We start from the raw sequence: 20097 nt of genomic DNA on the forward strand, positions 1-20097 counted from the left end.
GCAACAGCTGGTGAGCACGAAAGGTGCAAACAGAAATTGTAGCAAGGACTGCAAGAGAGTTAAGGAAATCTCCAGCTCCGTCTGCAGCCGGAGCGGCGAAGGAGGGATTATTAATTAATCAGGCTCTTTAGGGACAAAGAACCAGCATAAGGAACTAATTAAAAGAACATACAGCGGAGGGCAAAAGATTATTTATGATGCTAAGTAACGGCCCTGCTACTTTTTCTCCCTTCCACAGGCCCAATGGGAAGGATTAACGGGACGAATCGTCTTCAATAAAACCAGTGGTTTACGGACAGATTTTGATTTGGATATCATCAGTCTCAAAGAAGACGGCCTTGAGAAGGTAGGCAGGGTTTGTTCTATCTGCATGTGGCTGAGGATAACGCTGGCCCTCAGCAGCAGAGAAGAGGTCGGTGTTGTATCGATTCCAGGTTTCTGGGGTTTTTTATATAAAAGGATATTCGCTTTGTGGGATTTCTCAGATCCTTTTCCGTGCTCAGCCATGACTCACTCGCCCTGAAGCCGGTGCGTGGGATTATGGATTGCAGAAGCGCTTGTGGCACTTTCCTGGGATGGTGATGGCAAAAGAAACTTTCTGAGCTTCCATTAACCCCTCCCTGCCCTAGGCAGGCAGGAATGACGCCTGTCCCACTCCCTCTTGCTGGCCTGGCTCACAAACCCTCAGTTCCTCTCCGAGAAGCTCTGGAGATCATCACCTGGAATAGTTTCCCACTATGAAATTGCCCAAGGCTTGGGAACAGCCCCAGGTTATTACAGCCTGAAGTCTGCAGGAGGATGCACTGGGTATTTTCTTTATTATCTAAGGGAAAAAACCGAAGTGTGGCCCTGTCTGCTTGGCTGGGGGTGTCATGAGTGTCCAGGGCATGAAGACTGCAACCCTGGCTCCTCCAAATTAGTGCAGATCTCCTCTAGGCACAGTAAAATGATGCTGATGTGCAAATCTGATCCCAGGTGTGCCTGGGGGCTTCATTTCCTTCTCTTCAATTACTTAAAAAAAACCCCAAAACTTAAAATAAGAATGCACCATGCGCAGCCTTAAAGCCCTTAGAGCGCAGGTTTCAAGGTGAGCTCGGTTGGTGGCAAACTGAGCAGCGAGGGGCCGCAGCACAGGGAGCTGTGATTCCCAAGAAATCCCGTGATTGTGACGGCTCTGTGAGCAGCTCTGTGTCCCTGTTCTGCTACAGGTGTCCATCACCTGTACAGGAGGATTTTGGCAGGGCAGCGAGGCCCTTTCTAGAGCAGGGTCTGCTTTCCGACAGCTACCAGGTGCCCGTGGCAGCCGGGCACGGCGCTGGCTCTGTCCCTCTGGGCAGGGTGACAGCTTCTGAGCCCGAGGGACACCCGGCCTGGCAGCGGGGAGGGATTGCAATTACCTGAGAGCACGGGGGATTTGTCCAGGGAATTAATCACTCGGCACAGGGAGGCAGCCCCAGGGCTGGAGGCAGCCGTGGATCAATCCTCGCTTCGGAGGGTTCGGATCCTGCACCGTGAGGCTCCTGGGATCTGCCAGCCCGTTCCTCATCCTCCTTCCTCACCGTTTGGTTTTGCTGGGCTTTGAAATGAGTGGCTGCCACGCTTCCTCACCGCAGCAGCAGCTCAGGTAATGCAGCTCAAGGTCACCGCAGCCCTCTCCTGCCGGGGAGGGTTTGGTGTCAAGCACAGAACAAAGGAAACATTTCAAATCAACCCAGCGACCTTCGGTCTCGCTGTGGTCCAGAAAGGAGGCAGCAGGGAGCTGGGGAAGACGCCGGTGCCTCGCAGGAACTGAGCAGCAGCTGACCTTTGTAGCCTGATTTTTTTATTTTTTAGGGTTTTTTTACAAAATATTTTGTTTATGGAGCCGAACCCAAAAATAACAGCACGTCTTTTTGGAGTCCAGCAGCACTGCTGGAGAGCTGCGCTGGGCAGGCGATAGAAAACGTGGCGGCCTTTGATACCACACGGATCCAAATGTTTAAGCACAGCCGCAGCATCACCCGTCAAAGCGGCAGCGCTCAGGTGTGCTGAGCAGAGCTGGCACCCGCCGGAGTCATCGCAGTTCCCTGTCACGTCAAGCCCACTGGAAGCTGCCAAATCTCGGCGCGTCCCCTGCACACCCCGTCAGCTTTTGTCTCCAATAATTCAGAGATTTCGCAGTTCCCACCATTATTCTTCTGAAAGCTCCGTGTCAGCTCCAGAAGGGCTTTAAAGTATCGATGTCAAATCTCCGCTGAAGCCGGAATTCTGTCAATAGTTAATCTGAACTAACAAAACGCCAAACTACAAACAAATCCCAGCTGGATTGCGCATTATGTATCACAGCTTATGTTTGTTGAGCTTTAGGATTGAACCCCTGATCCTCACACCTCCTGGATGTTCCAGGGATTACAGGAGCATTACCAAATCCTAATTACATATAGTTCGACTATCTGGCTCACACAGTCCTCTTAAAGCACTTTTTCCTTTTTCTTCCTTTTATTAAATATTTTAAACTGATTAATTCAGTCTTAAGCGCCACCCGTTTAATTTTCTTAAAGAAAACGCAGCAAGGCAGAACTGACTGGAGCTGCAGTGCAGTAAACTCTTGGACTTGCTTTTTTCCCATCCACAATAATAATAATTTTTGACACTGCAGCTGTTGTGTGATCCAAGGCAGAGGTGGGGGATGGCTTCGGTTTTACCTGAAATATTTAAAACCTTTCACAAAGTTCACGGAAACTCTTCCAGAATTTATGACAATTTTTCTTTTTTTTGCCAGGCAGCATTGCTCATTACAAAGTCTCTTTTTGGGGATGCAGTAAAACCAAGTTCTCCCCTTGGACTGCTGAAGAGGCTGAAGAATCTTAAAAACAGCAATAAATAAAAGATGGGAAGCTGCTGGCTCCCCGGTGGATTGAGCTGGCTGCCTTTGGCTTCTCTCCGAGTCCCACCTTGCAGTTTGACCCTACAGATGGATCGTTCTGTTCCCATTTCCAGGTGGGGTTTGTTTTTTCCCCTCGCTCTCAGGCTGGCTCCGTGACCACCCTGCTCCATTTGCTGGCAGCACTCCCAATATTCCTCCAGCTTTCCTGACATTTTATCTCACTGTCACAGTCCTTTAGCCACTCCTGCCTTCAAAGTTCATCCCAAAGCCTGCCCTGCACCGTGGAGATCAGGTTAACAGGCTTAGCCTCGCCTAGAGGACTCCCTTAAACAGAGACACGTTTTGCCATTTCTGCATCAATAGGCTTCATTAAAGTCTAATAATTTATTACATTTGACAGCTTGAGGAAGCAGAGCACCTGGAATAGAGCGGATGTGCCTGTGCCATGCCTGCTGCTGCCGCCTCCTCCTCCGGAGGAGCCAGGACTGAGACCCCCCATCACAGGGATTTCCCAAAGGAGAGCCCAGGGCCCTGCCAAGAGACGTGTTAGAAACCTGCAGCTGATTTGCCACGGCACAGAGAGCAGGAATGGTCCCTATCAGGGATCCTCAGAGCTGGTCGAGACATCTTTAATCCTCCCCACCAGAGCAAATTGGTGGGGAAATGGAGAAGAAAGAAAATGGACTCAGATTTGCGGTTATTTTTCTTTAGCTGTGCTTTATCCTTGCCTGGATTTGACCCTTTAGCGTGGTTTGATTGCTGCTCCATGCAGTGCCTTTGTGAATTTTTCATTCGTTCAGCCCAAAAATTCCAGTCCCCACGGTCCTCATCCAGCACAGAGACTGTGGAACATGTGCCACCGGACTGACCTGCAGCTGAAGGGTTAAAACACGGTAATTCCAGTTTGCCTGCTGTTAATACGGGGCAATTCCGGTTTTGCTGCTCTTTGCTGCAGACAAGAGAAGGAAGTTCCCTTTTCCAGGCCAGCAGGATGCTGAGAGCAAGCGAGGAGTGCAAGGCTGGGATTAAGGAATGCAGGTAAGGATTGAGGAATTTGAGATGGGGATTCACTGTGTGGCTTTGCTTCCTTTCAGGTTGGAGCGTGGAGCCCTTCTGACGGTTTGAACATCACAGAAATCTCCAAAGGACGAGGGCCCAACGTCACGGACTCGCTGAGCAACAGATCTCTGATTGTCACCACGGTGCTGGTAGGAGACTGCCAGCCTGTCACTGTCCCCCCCCACAAACCCCAGGGGTACCCCAGGGACATCCCACATCTCTGAAAGCCCACAGCACCCCACTCCTCCTAACGAACTTCCCATCCCGCACGTGACATTTTTTCCCATTAAACATTTCCCTGGCTGTGGAATTGCCTGGGGCCGAGCCCTGGTCCCCACAATTCCTCAAAGGCCACGGCATAACGCAAAACGATGGAGCCAGGAGGGGACTGTCAGGCACCTGCCTTTGACGGGGTTTTTTCAGGCAGCATTTCCATCTCATGCTCTGTACCAGTTACATAAGGCACAGGGAGATTGATACCAGTTCCCGTTAATTGTGCCACTCCCTGGGCCCGCACACGTGCCACGGGGCTTCCAGCTCGGAACCACGGCTGTCCTGGATCCCTGCGCCCAGGGGAGGAGGGAATGTGCTCAGGAATGAGTTCTGCAGTAATTGCACCGCCTGTGCTGGAGTCCAAGGCGTAAAATACAACCCTAGGTGTTATTTGCATTTGCAACACCCCTTTGTAGTTCTGCACTGCTGTAAATGATGAGAGAGGAGCCATAGGAGGAGCCTTTAAAAGAAAAAGCATGAAAGGTTGTTTTTTTTCCTCCTTTTGCTCATATTGCAGTGACTTGTTGGAAGAGAAATATTACCCCAGCAGCCAGCGCCGCTCTCCCCGAGCAATACGGGAACTGTGAAGTTATGAAATTGAGGGCACCTTCACTGAGAAATCGATTAGCAAACTGAGAGAGCTTGTGAATTGGATGTCTGGCTATTTTCAGTAATAAATTGTGAAATAGTCCGTGAATAAGTGGTTCACAGAGTTCAGAATTAGCCCCTAGGAAACATTTGAGACCTGGAGATACATTACTGAGGCGAGTGGCGTCCTAACGTTCAGTGCTCCGGCTGTTAAATATGTATGTAATCCCTACAGCGCTTCCCCAAATTAATAGTGCTTTATGGCTGCTCTGGAGCCGGCGGATTTATACCGAGATCCATGGATTCAGCTGATTCACAAACAAAGCACTAATTCCAGAGCAGAAAGCCGAGGAGGCGGCGGGGGGAGCGCGGGATTGAGCCAACCCAAACTCCATGGGCGCGATGCCATCGGCTGGGCTTCAGAACTCGGCGAAGGGGGCGCTTCGTGTGCTGCCACGTCCCCTCCTGACCCCGCTGCTGGGCCAAAGGAGCACCCCCTGCCCCTCTGCGGGGGCACAGAGCCCCAGGGCAGAGCTGGTGGGCAGAGACAAAGCACCACCAGCCTCCAGGCTGGCACAGCCCCACCTGAGCCCCTCCTCACAGCACCCCTGGGCTGCCCCAGCAAACCAGGCACGCTGACAGGGCTCCAATGAGGGCTCCAGACCTGCCCCAGCAACCTCTTGGAGCCCCCCGTGCCTCAGCAGAACCTCAGAGGGGGTTTGCCAGCACAAAGCGCAGCCCTCCCTCACCCTCCCTCGCTGGGCACCCCGCAGCAAGGACAGGAGCCCTGCAGACACCCCAGTTTGAGCCAGGGGCTCGCTGTGGGTACCTCACCCTCCTCTTGCCTCCCAGCTCTTGCCTGCTGCCCACCACCTTTTCCCATGCCCATCTGTCCTCCACAGGTTTTCCCCTCAGGCTCCCCAGAGTTCCTCACCCTCCCTGGCTGCCCAAGCCTGAGGGGCACCGGAGGATGCTGGAATTTGCGGTGTGGCTCCACCTGCCAGCCCCTGCTCCCGGGGAGGCGTGCACAGGTCTCAGCATCACCTCCCGTCCGCTGGTGCTCGGCTCTGCCGGGGTTCACACACCCCCAGCGCTCCCAGGCAGCCACAAGTGCAGCAGACAGCACCAAGTTTCCCTGGCCGCGTGTCCATCAGAGGAGCGCCAGGGAGCTGAGTGGGGAGGTTTTGGGGTGGCCCCAGCCACGCACAGCTCCCTCGCCCGGAATTTCACCCACCGGCTGCAGGGCTCGGGGCTGAGCTTGTCCTCCCCCCTCTTTCACTGTTTCTAACACTTCATTTTCAGAGCATGAAATGGTTATTTTTCTCCCTGAAATCCTACCAAATGGAAAACAGTTGGCTGCTCAGAAGAGACAAAATTAAATTCTGTGGGGTAAACAAGGTTGCTAATTAGCCGATGCGCCGTGCAAAGTTAATTTATTCCCAACATGTCACGGTGCCAGCCCTGCCTGGAGAGCCGGTGCCTGGCGGCTGGGGCTGACCCTGCCTCCAGCTGACCCTGAGCAGGGACTTTTTGCTTTCCCCGCTCAGGAGGAGCCCTTTGTCATGTTCCGTAAGTCCGACACCGCCCTGTTCGGGAACGACCGCTTCGAGGGCTACTGCATCGACCTCCTGAAGGAGCTGGCCGTCATCCTGGGCTTCTCCTACGAGATCCGGCTGGTGGAGGACGGCAAATACGGGGCGCAGGATGAGAAGGGGCAGTGGAATGGGATGATCAAGGAGCTCATCGACCACGTGAGTGAGGCCCTGGGTGAGGGCTGGGGGTGCCCAGGCTGTGCCAGGCTGTCCCTGGAGCTGTCCCTGGGCTGGCTCTCTGGGGTGGGACAGGTTCCCTTTCTTGCTGGCCCAGAATACCCACAACGAGCTCCTGACCCCGCCTGGCTCCTTGTCAGGCGGTTGTCGCAAGAATACCAGAAGAATTCTCTGTAAGAGTATCCACATCTTCCAAATATTCCTTTGGAATTCCTGAAAACGGCCGTTCTCCCAGCACAGAAATGGGCTCTGTGACTCCAGGCACAGCCTCTCCTGGGCCTATGGGGAGGGAAGAGGGTTCCCCTGCGTCCGGGGCTCACTGGCAGTCCTGAGGGGGCAGCATGAGCTGCTCTCACACCCGGGGGACAAACGTGGCCAAGGGTGCAGCACCAATGCAGCCTGGGGACCCCGGGCGTGTCCCAGACACAGCTCAGCCCAAAGGAGCCATCCAGACCGCAGGAGCGGCCGGGCACTGGACAGTTTAATTTTTCATTTTCTATAAGAGCGACTTATTTCCTAGAATCTCCTGGGACACGGAGCTCCCTCTGCCACACAGCAGCTGTGCTCCTGCTTCCACGGCCACTTCCAAAAGCCCACTAAACCCCAGGGAACCTGTGGCAGCAGCTTTGCAGCCGCCAAAGCGTCACCGGGGCTGAAACCGCCGCTGGCGGCCGGAGGTTGCTCGGTTTCCTAATTAGATATCTCGCCTCCAGCACATCCCGTGATCCCAAGGGCCCAGTTATGGAGGCGAGGAAAGCTGGTGGTTTTACGAAAATCTGATTCCCAGAGGAGGCCTCTGGAAGAAAAGCTAAGGACAGAAGGAATCCCTGCTCTCTGCAGCGCAGGCAGCGGTGCAGGCGGTGCAGAGCGCTCTCCTCCTGGGCATCCTGCCCGAGTGAGGCAGCCCCTGACCACCTCTAGGTCCTCTGCATCCTCGGCCTAAGCAGCAAAGGCACAAAAATAATCCCCTGTAGAGCTGTGACACTCTTATCATTCATGTGAGGAGAATGAGTTTGCTGGGTGAGTCACTGCGCTGTGGGGAGGGTCAAGCACTGGCTGGAGCCGACGAGTGGTTCAGGAGCTGGGCTGGGCTTCCAGCTCTGCCTGCTCTGCCCTAAATGACGTTGGACAAGTTGCTTCTGTGCGCTGCTTCCTCCACCTGTAAAATGCAGATGATGATTATGTCCCTTATAGGGACAAAGTGACCCTGAGCCAGCTTGTGACGAGCGCTGCAGCGCTGGGCTGGCTGGGGCCAGGGAGCAGGAGAGCAGCAAGGGCAGGCAAGGCCAGCCCTGGGGAGCAGGACACGGCCCCATGGGGGAACCACCAGCTCTGCAAACCTGCTTGCGTGCTTTTCCCTCTGGAAAAATCCGCGCAGCTCAGAATGCAGATTTGAGAGCCCCTTACACAACGGCCTTGCCCAGTGAGACGGGTGGCAGTGTCCCGGCGGAAGGTGCCGGTGCTTTGCTGCTCTGAGCGATGTCTGCGACACAGATCAGAACTGACAGCGAGCAGCGGCTCCAGAGCCCCCCAGGACACGGCCCCACAGCTCCTCTGCCCGGCATCCGCTGCTGGGAGCAGGGTCTGGAGCTCACCCCGTGCTGGAAATGGGCTCTGGAGCTCACTCAGCACTGGGAATGGGCTCTGGAGCTCACTCAGCACTGGGAATGGGCTCTGGAGCTCACTCAGCACTGGGAATGGGCTCTGGAGCTCACCCCGTGCTGGGAATGGGCTCTGGAGCTCACCCCGTGCTGGGAATGGGCTCTGGAGCTCACCCAGTGCCAGGAATGGGCTCTGGAGCTCACCCCGTGCTGGGAATGGGCTCTGGAGCTCACTCAGTGCTGGGAATGGGCTCTGGAGCTCACTCAGCGCTGGGAATGGGCTCTGGAGTTCACTCAGTGCTGGGAATGGGCTCTGGAGCTCACCCAGTGCTGGGAGCAGGCTCTGGAGCTCACCCAGTGCTGGGAGCAGGCTCTGGAGCTCTCACTGCACTGCAGGGCTCACAAGGAGCAAATCCCTCCAGAGGGGATAGAAGCCAGACTGTCATCCAGCCCAAACCATGTCACTTCCAGCATCCTGCAAGACACCACAGTGCTCCCAGGAGGCTTCAGCCATTCCCAAAGCTGGGGTCAGTTAAGTGAGATAGACAAGAAAGATGTTTGGGGGGCAACCTCATTAAATAATTCAAAATTCATGGCCAAACCTGCATTGTAGTATTTCTTGGACGACAATTTAAAAAGCAAATCAACACACAGCAGCAGGAAAGGGCCAAACCTCCTCTTCTTGCAAGTTGTGCTCTTGACACTGAGATGCAGCTCTGGACACTGCCCAGGCCCCACACGAAGCCATCAGCTCTTTTATCTGCATGCCATTGCTTTTTATAGCAGTGTTCATGCAAAGCCTTAGAAAGTGAAATTGCAACCAGATGGGCCCTTCCTCTGCAGCATCTTTGCGTGGTGTGGGGAAAGGAACAACCCATGGACACTCTGCAGCAGGAGAAGTGTTAGAGACAGCATTCAAATCGAGCTGTAGTGACGAAAACAGGGCTGCCCACATCCAGAGTTTGATATCTGAGCTGGCTTTCCTCTGTGTTCAGCGTCTCCCTCTCATAGACAAATTGGAAGCACAAAGCAGGCAGGGATTTGTGAGGCACGAACACCCAGGCCAGGATTAATCCAGTGCAGAAAGTCATCGCACTGCTGAGGACCCACTGAGCTCAGGAGATGGAGCCCCCCAGGCTGCTGTGGCACAGGTGGGCTGAGCTGTGCAGGGCAGGGGGTGCCCCTGGGGTGAAGTGAGAAGCTAAAATTGTAATTATTATTGCTCAGAGGGCCTGGGAGCAGCAGATTCTGTGTACCAGGAATCGGCCAACTCAGCCTGAGCTGAGGCTGAAATCTGGAGAGGAGGAGATGGGCAAAGCAAGGGGCACCTGTCCCTTCACTGGGCTGGAGATGCCCCTCAGAGGAGCTGGGTGAGGGCAGGTGCATGGCAGCAGCGTCTAGGGGACAAGGGTGCTGTCACCAAAGGGGTGAATCCCCCAAAGCTGGCACCCCAGAGGTAAATCAGGTGCCAGGACAGGTGTTTACGCAGCGAGCACTCCGAGCTTGGTGCAGTCACGAATTCTCCCCCTCCTCTCTGTCTGATCCAGACACATCTGGCCACAGGCAGGGATGCCTCGGGCTATGATCCTTTGTAAAATCCCCGTGTTTCTAGTCTGGCCTTGAGCATAAACAGGAAAAGCAACGGCAATCAGAGCAGCCACAGCACGACCCTGTCCGACAGGTCCCCAGCAGCAGATGCAGAGAGAAGAGCCTCATGCAGCCGCATGCAGCAGCCCTGCCCCGCTGCCTTTCATCTGCTGCTCATCCTCGGCACAAAAATCACCAGTTTGGAGGAGTTCAGTTCATTCTCTGGAGAAGCAGCCTCTCTCCTCACCACGGTCTGCAGCTTATTGTCACCCCTCTGGCCAAGTCCCTGCAGAGGAGCCTTGATCAGAAGGGCCGTGAGAGCTGAACTCAGGTATTCAGGGAGGTCTGGGGAGCCAAGGTGACGCAAAGAAGCTCCTGAGCCCTTTATTCCTAACAAACAGGGAACCTGAGAACAGCCAATCCTCCTCCTTTCAGCAACGGGGAACTGCCATTGATGTTTATTCATAGAAATTATTACTGATACAAGCAAAGCTCCACTGCACACCGAGGCCCATCCATTCTGATTTACAAATTCCAGTTGTCTGGTGAAGCAACGCCTGCAAATCTTCCCTATTGTTTGTGGGCAGAACCCCATAAAACCAGCAGAAGGAGTTGTTCTGGGCATTTTGCACAAACTTGCTCACAAATAAAACTTGTCTTCTGCTACAGCTGCATGCATCACATTGCCACTGAATCTGAGACTTCAGGTGGGAATAGAAGTGGTAAATCCTGGGGTTTCTAATGGAAGTCCCTGCCAGTGGTGACGGTGGAGTTGTAATATCCATCCTTAGGGATGATTCCTGACAGGTGATTTAACAATTCCACAATAAGTGGGCATTTACTGACAGTAAATTCTGTCAGAAATGCATTTTGCACTGCGCTGCCAGCTCCCCATTAATGCACCGGCGCAGGTTTTATCTCAAGTGCCATGAACTGGGGCTTCATTTGGATGTCACTGGGATAGGGAACAAACAATTTCATTGGATGAAGTGCCCTCCACCTTTTGTTTAGACACTGCAGGACCTCAGTGTTCAGGGGCAGGATGGAAACAAGCCAGAACAGCTTTTCCTTTTGTGCTCAGATCATTACTGGGTGGGTTTGTAGCTGGGTCATACTCAGGGATCCAGGTGAAGGATGTGTATATTGGGAGCCCCGGGCTCTCTGCGTGCCTCAGCAGGTGTCCCTGCCCCTGGTTCACCTGCCAAGAGTCCACAGCATCCCAGTAGTGCCATCCTCACCAGAATCCTCCAGGCTTCACATCCCTCAGGTACAATTAATGGCAGCTCCATCTCTGGAGATCTCCCTGGAAGTGAAGATTAGAAAAGCCCCAACAGCACCTCGTGGCCCTCATTCCTCCCCTTCAGCCCACAGCCAGGTTTTTCCTGCTGGCATCTGTTCCTAATTCAACCCTGATATTGAATAAATCCGTTGACAAGAACGATGTCTAAATCAGGACTGAGATTGCAAGAGCAGCCGTTCAGAGCTGGATTCAGACACTAAGCCCCGACCCTGCTCTCCTTGAGCATCCCCGCTCCCGGAGTCAGGACATGGTCACAGAGGGAATCCTGCAGTGCCAGACCTGGGTAACAATTAAATCAGTAAAGCACACACACTATTTCTGTCTCTCAGGCAACACACACATGATTAGTTTATGTAAATACCTAACGCAGATTGGCAAAATAAGCACGGAGGCAGCTTATTTTCGTGAATAAATATTTATCTCTGTGCTTATGCTGTTGGTGGGCTCTGCCACGACCGGCCAGCACCCGTGGGCTGGCTCTGGCTGAGGTCAGGCACTGCAGGATTCCCTCCGTGACCATGTCCTGACCCACATCTCCCTGATAACTGAGATCCCCTGAACCTGGAGATAAGGCTGGGCATCTTCTGATGGACGCCAAACCTCCCTGCAGCGAATACGATCATCCCTGTGCTGAACGCCCGGTGAACTCACAGCTGCTCCAGCCAAGAGCTGGGTGAAAGAGGATCCAAACCCTTGGAGGTGTGTTGCAGAAGTGTCTGCATCTGATGTGTAGCTGCCTCGGCAGAATTTGTCTTTTTTGGCCTCAGTTCAGCAGAACACTTAAGAACGAGCACAAGGAAGATGTGTGAGCTACACTAAAGCAGAGGTGTAGGCTTAAGTGGTTTTTCTGGACAAGGGTCTTTAAGCCACTGGCACTTGCTCTAATTCCTCATCTTTAATAAAACCCACCTGACTGTGCAACAGCACAAGAGGCAGGGCTGAGTGAAGGAAGCAGCCAGAGTCTGGTAATTGACTGCCCAGTTTGGAATGTCAGAGCGCGACAAATCAAAGCTTCACCCTTGGTGGGTTTGATTTAGATCCTCTCTGTCAGCAAACCCTTAATTAGAGGCCACCTTCAGAAAAATCTGCATTGATAAAAAGGATATGGAAGTGCAGCCCTGCGCTGCCTCTAATTGCTCAGGACACACCCCAGCCCAGGCTCCTGGATCCGTGCTGTCCTGCCTGAATGTGACATTCCCTGCAAGGACACAGGGCTGGGAGCACGTCACAGGAGCAGCTGGAGTGGCACAGTAAAATTTTATTTCTGCGCTAAAAGCGGTTGGATCCCTGGGCATCACTGCAGGTTTCTCTCTCTTCATTTTCTGTGGCAGAGCACAAACTCCAGGCCGCTCTTTGGCTCGCTGGATCCTTCTGACAAATTTGGCCGAGGGTCCCTCAGCCTGGCCGCTGCCAGCGAGCTCTGACCACAGAACATTTGCTCCCTCCTTCAGAAAAACCCGCAGCCAAAATCCTTCAGCGTCTTCTCTTCTCCCTGGTGAGTCAGGACACCCACGCAGGAGCGATGGAGGAGGGGAAACGCCGCGTTCCTCCTGCCATTTCTGCCTTGTGACTGTGGGGAGCGCCGAGCCAAAACCTCCAGGTGTGCCGTGACGGGGTGGGAGCAGCCAAGCTCCCAACCTGCCAGGCTGGTGCCAAGGATGCAGAACATCCCCACCTCGGGCTGGGCAGCACCGGTGCCCACCCGCTGCCAGCCCCCTTCAGCCCCTGCCCGCGTCACCGCCGCCACAGCTGGCACGATGGGCTCGCCGGGAAAGTGCTGCTCCCGAATTCCACAGGTTTTGACAAATTCCGGCGACTGAAATGGGCTCTTCCTGTGCCAGGCTGATGTGAAAGTGAATTTCCGTCTGGAAAGTGAGAATGAAAGGAAACCAACCAGGGCGCAGCTGGAGAGCCGCTTTAGACCAAAAATACATCACTTTTACCCAATTGTCTTACGTAATTCCTGAAGGCCTCTGCTCAGGAGCTGTAAGGCTGCACCCTTGGAGGGGTCCCTTACAGACACACACACCTGTGAAGGGACAAAAGCTCATGCAGAGAATCTTCCTAGGGTAAAAGACCCAAATTCCCCTATTTATAAATATAAATATAAAAATATAAAAATATAAAAATATAAAAATATAAAAATATAAAAATATAAAAATATAAAAATATAAAAATATAAAAATATAAAAATATATAAATATATAAATATATAAATATATAAATATATAAATATATAAATATATAAATTTTCTATTTTAAATTTTCTATTTTCTATTTTCTATTTTCTATAAATATAAATATAAATATAAATATAAAAGTATCAATAAATAAATATAAATATATAAATGGATATATAAAACATATAAATATAAACACATGCAAATATATAAAATGCAATATATAAATATGTGTCTAAATATATAAATATATAAATAAACATGAATAAATATACAAATGCAAATATAAATATATAATCTTTCATCACAGATTGGAAAGGTCAAAGGAAACCATTAGCCCAACCTTTACCCCCAGCACAGGCCAGGGATCTGCTCTGGTTCCTACCTTGAACCCCCAGTTCCTGCTGAAGCAAAGTCTGTTCCAGCTAGTATTGATTTAAAGTTCACGACTAATGACAAATCTACTGTATCTCTAGGTAATTATCACTCGTGGGTAATTTAGAATTTTAATTTTCACAGCCAGATGTTAAATAAATCTCCACCAGGCTCCTGGCATGGGGGGAGGTTCTGCTCAACTTCAGAGCTGTAATTTATGTGGCTGTGTTTCCTTGGAAGTTCACAGTCCCAAAGAATGATTTGCAAAGCTCAAGCAAGGCAGGTGATATTGAGGAAACCTTGGATGCATTTAATTGTGGCTTTCAAGAACCTGGATGAATGTTGAGTGAGAGGAATGAACGTAGCTCTTGACCAACAGAAAGAGGGTGCGTGCAGTCGCTGGTTGAATTGGCACAGAAATTAGTAAATAACAGAAATAATAAACAAACACAATCCATACAAGCTGCCAGCATAAAGAATGTGCTGAAATTCCTCATGGACCTCAGACCACTGCAGCAGGAGGGGCCGAGGAATCCATCATTAAATATTGTTTCTTCAGAGGCTCTCTCCTCCACATCTCCCAGCCGGCAGGCACCGAGCGTCCCTGCCCGAGACTGAGCCCCTCAAGCTGCAAGGTGAAATTACTGAGGGAAATTGAACCTTTTACCCTTGGCTCCCTGCAGCTCCACACCCTCCTCTCCTCCTGAAAGGCAGGGCAGCAACAGATGAAAGGAGGGACAACAACAATAACAAACCACTGCTGCCAACAGCAGGGTCTACACACGGCTTACTCGCTGTTGTAGAGTCTTGTGGCAAGGAGAAAGCATGACAAGGGCCACTGACACTGCAGAGCTCGGTAAAATCCGATTCTTCTGACCCTTTCAGAATAGTTCGTTGCATTGGGGCAGCAGCTGCAGAGGCTGCAACGCCTCCATTTGGTTGTGCTGTGTTTTACCAGTGAACATTGTACTTCCAACAGCGAACACTGTGCCCCAACATCCGTATTTCACAGCAAACACTGTGCCACAAATCTGTATTTCACAGCAAACACTGTGCCCCAAATCTGTATTTCACAGCAAACACTGCGCCCCAAATCTGTATTTCACAGCAAACACTGCGCCCCAACATCTGTATTTCACAGCAAACGTTGACCCACATGTGCAACAGGAGAGGGAAACCCCAGGGCTGCCCTTTGGGGGTTTTTGGCCTGTTTCAGCTGTGTGAGAGCCGTGGTGTCTCCAAGGGGATGGAAGCACCTCTGTTTGTGACTCCCCCTTTCTCCCTGCCTGCGTCCCCTCCCTCTGTGCTGTTTGCAGAAAGCCGACCTGGCCGTGGCTCCTCTGACCATCACCCACGTCCGGGAGAAAGCCATCGACTTCTCCAAGCCCTTCATGACCCTGGGGGTCAGCATCCTCTACAGGAAGCCCAACGGCACCAACCCCAGCGTGTTCTCCTTCCTCAACCCTCTGTCTCCTGACATCTGGATGTACATCCTGCTCGCCTACCTGGGGGTCAGCTGTGTGCTCTTTGTCATAGCCAGGTAAGGGGACGCTGCTCCCTGCCGGGACCTTGTCACCCCTGAGGTCCCCTGTGGTCCATCACTGTGGGCTGGCTGCTCACTTTCACACCACTCGGAGTATGGAAGAGTTTTAAAATGGGTTTTCTTCCGTGGTTTCAGAGATTTTGCAGCCTCTCCTTCATCGGCACCTCCAGGTGAAGGAGGAGCAGCCCTGCTCCGTGTCACTGTCCATCCATGCTCCTCACTGCTCACACCCTTCCCAGCCCCTCCTGGGTCCTGAGATCCCATCTCCCACCCCATTTTCCACTTCTGTCTCTGCTCCCTCCTCCAGCAGAGCTCACACCAACCCCTCCCCGTCTCAAAAGAAAGGAGAAGCCGTTGCTACGGATCAGACAATGTGTCTGTTTACAACATTAATATGCATCTCATTAGCATGTTTAAACCCTCTATGTTTAAAGGCAGAATTTGCATACATTTGCATGTCTTGTTAATTCCGCGGGGCCTTTGACGAGACACGGTCCAGGGTTGCTCTCAATCCATGATCCCACCTTTTCAAATCAAAACAAAGCTCTTGTGCCCTCCTGCAGGCAGCTGCCCTCCGTGACCACACACAGCCCTCGATGGGATGTTTTGCATAAACGCCACATGCAGGGAAGATTCTTCAGCCCACTCTGCAGTTTGATGCTCATTTCTCGTTCTTCCCAGCTGAATTTGGACCAGTGGGGATTTCAGAGCCTTCCCTGCTGCCTTGGTCCATGCAGACCCTCTTCCCCAAGGTCTGCTGTGCTGCAGCTTCCACCCAAAACCTTCCCCCCTCACCCACTGACATGAGAGAGTCAAAGGAAACAGAACTGGAGCAAGCAGGCTCCATTAACCCCGATGGTGCAGCAAATCCTCAGCATCCCTCAGGTGCAGGGGGGCCTTTAGAGCAGATTTGACTCTGTCACATCCTAATTTCACAGAGCAGCAGAGCGAGCTGGGCGTGAGCACCGTGAGCACCTGCAGTGCGCACATTAGGAGCTTGTTTCTTCCAGCTCGTAACAGCCAGATCAGATCCAGCCCAAATTGTCCAGACCCCGCTTTCAAGGCTTGTTAAACGTGCCTGGCCAGGCAGGTACCTCCTCTGATCCCTCCTCTGCCCAGGGGCAGAGCTGGACTTTGTGTTTTCCTCTCGGAGGACACGCAGGACCCTCCCTGATCCAGAGTGCAGCTGCAATTTCCCTCCTCCCTCGTCCTTGCAGTGCCTCCTCACCCAAGGGTGGCAGAGACACCCGGGTGCTCTCAGCAGCACAAGATTCTCCTCTGGGAAAATGCACCCGAGGCAACCATGAGAAGGAAAACCCGGTGATGGCTGATAGAAAACCCTTGGCTGTCCGTCCCTGTCATCCAGGCTTCGATGGCACCGGGCACCAGACTGCTCGTGTGACAATTCGAACACAATTTCACATTTGTGAGCTTGTTTTTCCCAGTTCATAACGGCCAGATCCAGCCCAAATTGTCCAGATCCCAGGAGCAAAGCATGTTAAACGTGCAGATTGCATCTGCACACGAAACTCTGCAGGAAGGCTGAAGGAGATGCTGGGACAGGTCCTGATGTGGAGTCCCTCAGGCAGAGCTCTGCACAAACAGGACACTTGCTGTCCCAGCACAGCAGCATTGCCTGGTCTTGGCTTTTGGCTGATGTTGAGGGATGAAAACCTGAAGAACTGTGGCTTTGTCTCAGGTTTTATTCTGAAATGAGCCTCAGCATCTCCCTGCATCACATCAGTTATGTGTATTATGATGTAATTGAACAATTTTTCCCTGTCAGGCTATTTTTGGACTAAATTCAACACATAAAACATTGCAATTGCAGTTTCTTTTTCACGTTTTGCTCCTGACATTTCTTCTGTCACCCTGTTCTTTCAAAGAACACCAAGTATTCGAGTAATTAAAATTCTGCAGGAATTTTCTTTTAACACATAGGTACGGAAAGCAAGAGATTTCACAGGGAAAATATTTATTGCATCGAGAAGTAATGGAAACAATATCTGCTTTTGACCCCAGCAAGGCCTCTGAAATCCAATTCTCAGAAGAAAACCACAATCAAAATAGAAAAGCCTTAATTCAGAGACATGAGTCTCCTGAACTAGGCACCAGAGCCCTCTGCTCCTGCCATAACCATAGGTCAATGCCACTTAAAACAGACTCAGGAAGTATTTAGAGGCAGGCAAAGGATGGATTTGGTCCATCTGTCATTTTAATCAGTTTTTCTTCGCTTTTGATGGAGCCCCCAACCCCAGAGAGCCATCAACACTGGCTGTCCCCGTGGCCCCGTGGGATGATGTGTCTGGGGTCTGGCCTGAGCTGCCACCTGTCCTCGGGCTCCAAATTCCACCCAACCCCTCCAGCGGCCTGGCAGGCTGGGTGGGTTTAATCTCCACCCCAGCTGCAGCCAGGGCCGGGTCGTCCATTGAAAATTTCCCTGGAGACGCAATTTAGACTCGAAAGTATTTTGTGTCAGATCCTTTAAACTTCTTCAGAACGCTTCAATTTCCATGCCAAGAAGCCGAAAGAGGCAGGAGAACGATCCTGGGTTTTTTTGTTGAAGTATTTCTCAGAGCCCACTGTGCATGTGAGGATGAGGGAATGCAGCCGCGGAGAATCCTGAGTTCCCACACTGATTGGAGCTCTGGCTGCAACGGGGTCAATGAGCTCCTCTCCCTCCTTCCTTCGTTACCTCGTGCTTCCACTAATGGTTTCTCTGCTCAGGCACAGGAGGCTGATGCTGCTTAGCAGATCTCTGAATATTTCTCTGTCATTTCAGCTGCACCAGTAGGTTTTCGCTCAGACCTTGAAGTTCTCCAGTGTGTCATCTTGCCAGGCTCATTGATCTTACCCATTCCCTTTATTTTCATGGCTTTTCATTGACAGCCCAAGAAAGTTTTAATCTAATTCCTGAACTCTGGCTTTATCTGACAGAAAGGTCCAAGACACCATCCTTAATCCACCTCTGGTGTGAATCTATAGCAAGTTCAAGGAATAAGCAGCATGGAGAGCCAGGTCTGAGTTCAGCCTGGCTTTTGTTTCCCTGCTGATTTCCTCTGATTTAGAGAGCAGAGGAGGGTGAGCAGCAAGGGCAGCCCACCCATCACCTGGAAGAACAAGCAGCAATGTCAGGGGGCAGCCAAGCAAGAGCTGGGGTTCCACACCCCAAACCCAGCCCAGGGAACAGCCCCTGCCACAGGAAGGTGAGACAAGGCAGGGAGGAAAGGAGAGGCCGTGGGACTGCGCCTCAAAGACGCAAAACAAGAGCAAAAACTGGGACAGCTGTGCCCAGGGTAATCTTTCCCAAAGCCACAAGAGCCGTGGGCTGTGCCTTGTCCATCCTCAGCGAGGGTTCTCCCCACGGAACCCCCCCGTGCCTGGCGCTGCTCCAGCACCACGGCTCTGCACTGACAGGTGCCCAGGACAGGTTTCAGCGCCAGGAGGTTCCTGGCACGGAGCTGGGACCCTTCTCCCAACAAATCCAGCCCTCTGAGCCAGGGGACCCCTGGAAGCGAGCCACGAACCGTCTCCTTGGGTGGCGGCGCATCTGGTGGAGAATTACAGAGGGAAACATCTCCTGATACAGGCTGTGGGCTGGGCTTTGAGAAGGGGCTGTTGTGAGTCTCCAGGGATTCCAGAAGGAAGCGGAGATGATAATTAATGCCTGGTTCAAAAGCAATTATACCAATTATGTTTTTAATTTAATCTCTGCAAAATTTGGGACTCTCAGAAAATGTAAATAAACAGCTCTAAAAATATTAGCATCTCTCCTGTTGAGCATCCTCCCCAGATCCTGGCTAAATGAGCTCATTCCCAGCAGTGCTCGCCTGCCAATCTTGGGCAGGATTTACAGAGATATTCCTAGGAAATTCCCTCAGTCTTGCTCAAGAACTGCAGAGCTATCCATGGAAATACATCCCCACAGGGAATTAGCTTCTCCCACTGCCCACCACAGGGCCAAGGGACACAGCAAGCCACAGCGAACTGTCACGACATTCCAGAGCTCTGTCAGTGCCCTGACTGAGCCAAATTCCTGCTTGTCAGGATGGTGGAAGTTTCTACTTCTCAGTGACCTAAATCCCACCCTGATTCCCATGTGCATTAGTGGGACAATCTCCTGGAATACCAGTTTGTCCCTGCTGTTGATGCAGAATGACGGAGGCTTCTCAATCAATCAAAAATGCAATTTTTCCCCATGTTTTTGAACTGTTACATACAAGAGGTTACGTGTCTGGACACCATCCCATCCCATCCCATCCCATCCCATCCCATCCCATCCCACCCCATCCCATCCATCCCATCCCATCCCATCCCATCCATCCCATCCCATCCCATCCCATCCCATCCCATCCCACCCCATCCCATCCATCCCATCCCATCCCATCCCATCCCATCCCATCCCATCCCATCCCATCCCATCCCATCCCATCCCATCCCATCCCATCCCATCCCATCCCACCCCATCCCATCCATCCCATCCCATCCCATCCATCCCATCCCATCCCATCCCACCCCATCCCATCCATCCCATCCCATCCCATCCCATCCCATCTCCATCCATCCCATCCCATCCCATCCCATCCCATCCCATCCCATCCCATCCCATCCATCCCATCCCATCCCATCCCATCCCATCCCATCCCATCCTGTCCCATCCCATCCCACTATCCCATGCGCCGGGTGCTGCTGTAGGACACTATCAAAGAGATGATCCAAAGTGACCGGAGGCTCTGGGGAAGCCACCTGAGACACCTCAGGAGGACTTGGCCGCCCAGGTCTCTGCTCTCCAGAATGCAGGGCACAGACTCACAGCTCTGTGGGTGTCGTGGGCTGAATTTCCCTTTTACTCTCCAAAGCTGTGCAGCAGAGGGTTGGCAGCCCCTGCACAGCAGCACCAGAGGCACGGAGACTCCTTTTCTCCAGTTCCTTCAGGGTCTTGTCCTGCCACATCCC

The 20097-nt window shown here is 52.2% G+C and overlaps 1 protein-coding gene across 1 annotated transcript in view; it reads left to right on the forward strand.

The window, feature by feature from the left end:
- The window catches only part of GRIK3 (glutamate ionotropic receptor kainate type subunit 3), a 105535-nt gene that overhangs the window by 73302 nt on the left and 12136 nt on the right, over positions 1 to 20097 (forward strand). The window contains exons 8-11 of the mRNA XM_040086073.2: positions 239 to 346; positions 3961 to 4074; positions 6334 to 6537; positions 14915 to 15138. Coding sequence (XP_039942007.1) covers positions 239 to 346; positions 3961 to 4074; positions 6334 to 6537; positions 14915 to 15138 — 650 coding nt within the window. The remainder of the gene's footprint in view (positions 1 to 238; positions 347 to 3960; positions 4075 to 6333; positions 6538 to 14914; positions 15139 to 20097) is intronic.

This window comes from Hirundo rustica, chromosome 25 (genome assembly GCF_015227805.2).
Source record: "Hirundo rustica isolate bHirRus1 chromosome 25, bHirRus1.pri.v3, whole genome shotgun sequence".
Lineage (NCBI taxonomy): Eukaryota > Metazoa > Chordata > Aves > Passeriformes > Hirundinidae > Hirundo > Hirundo rustica.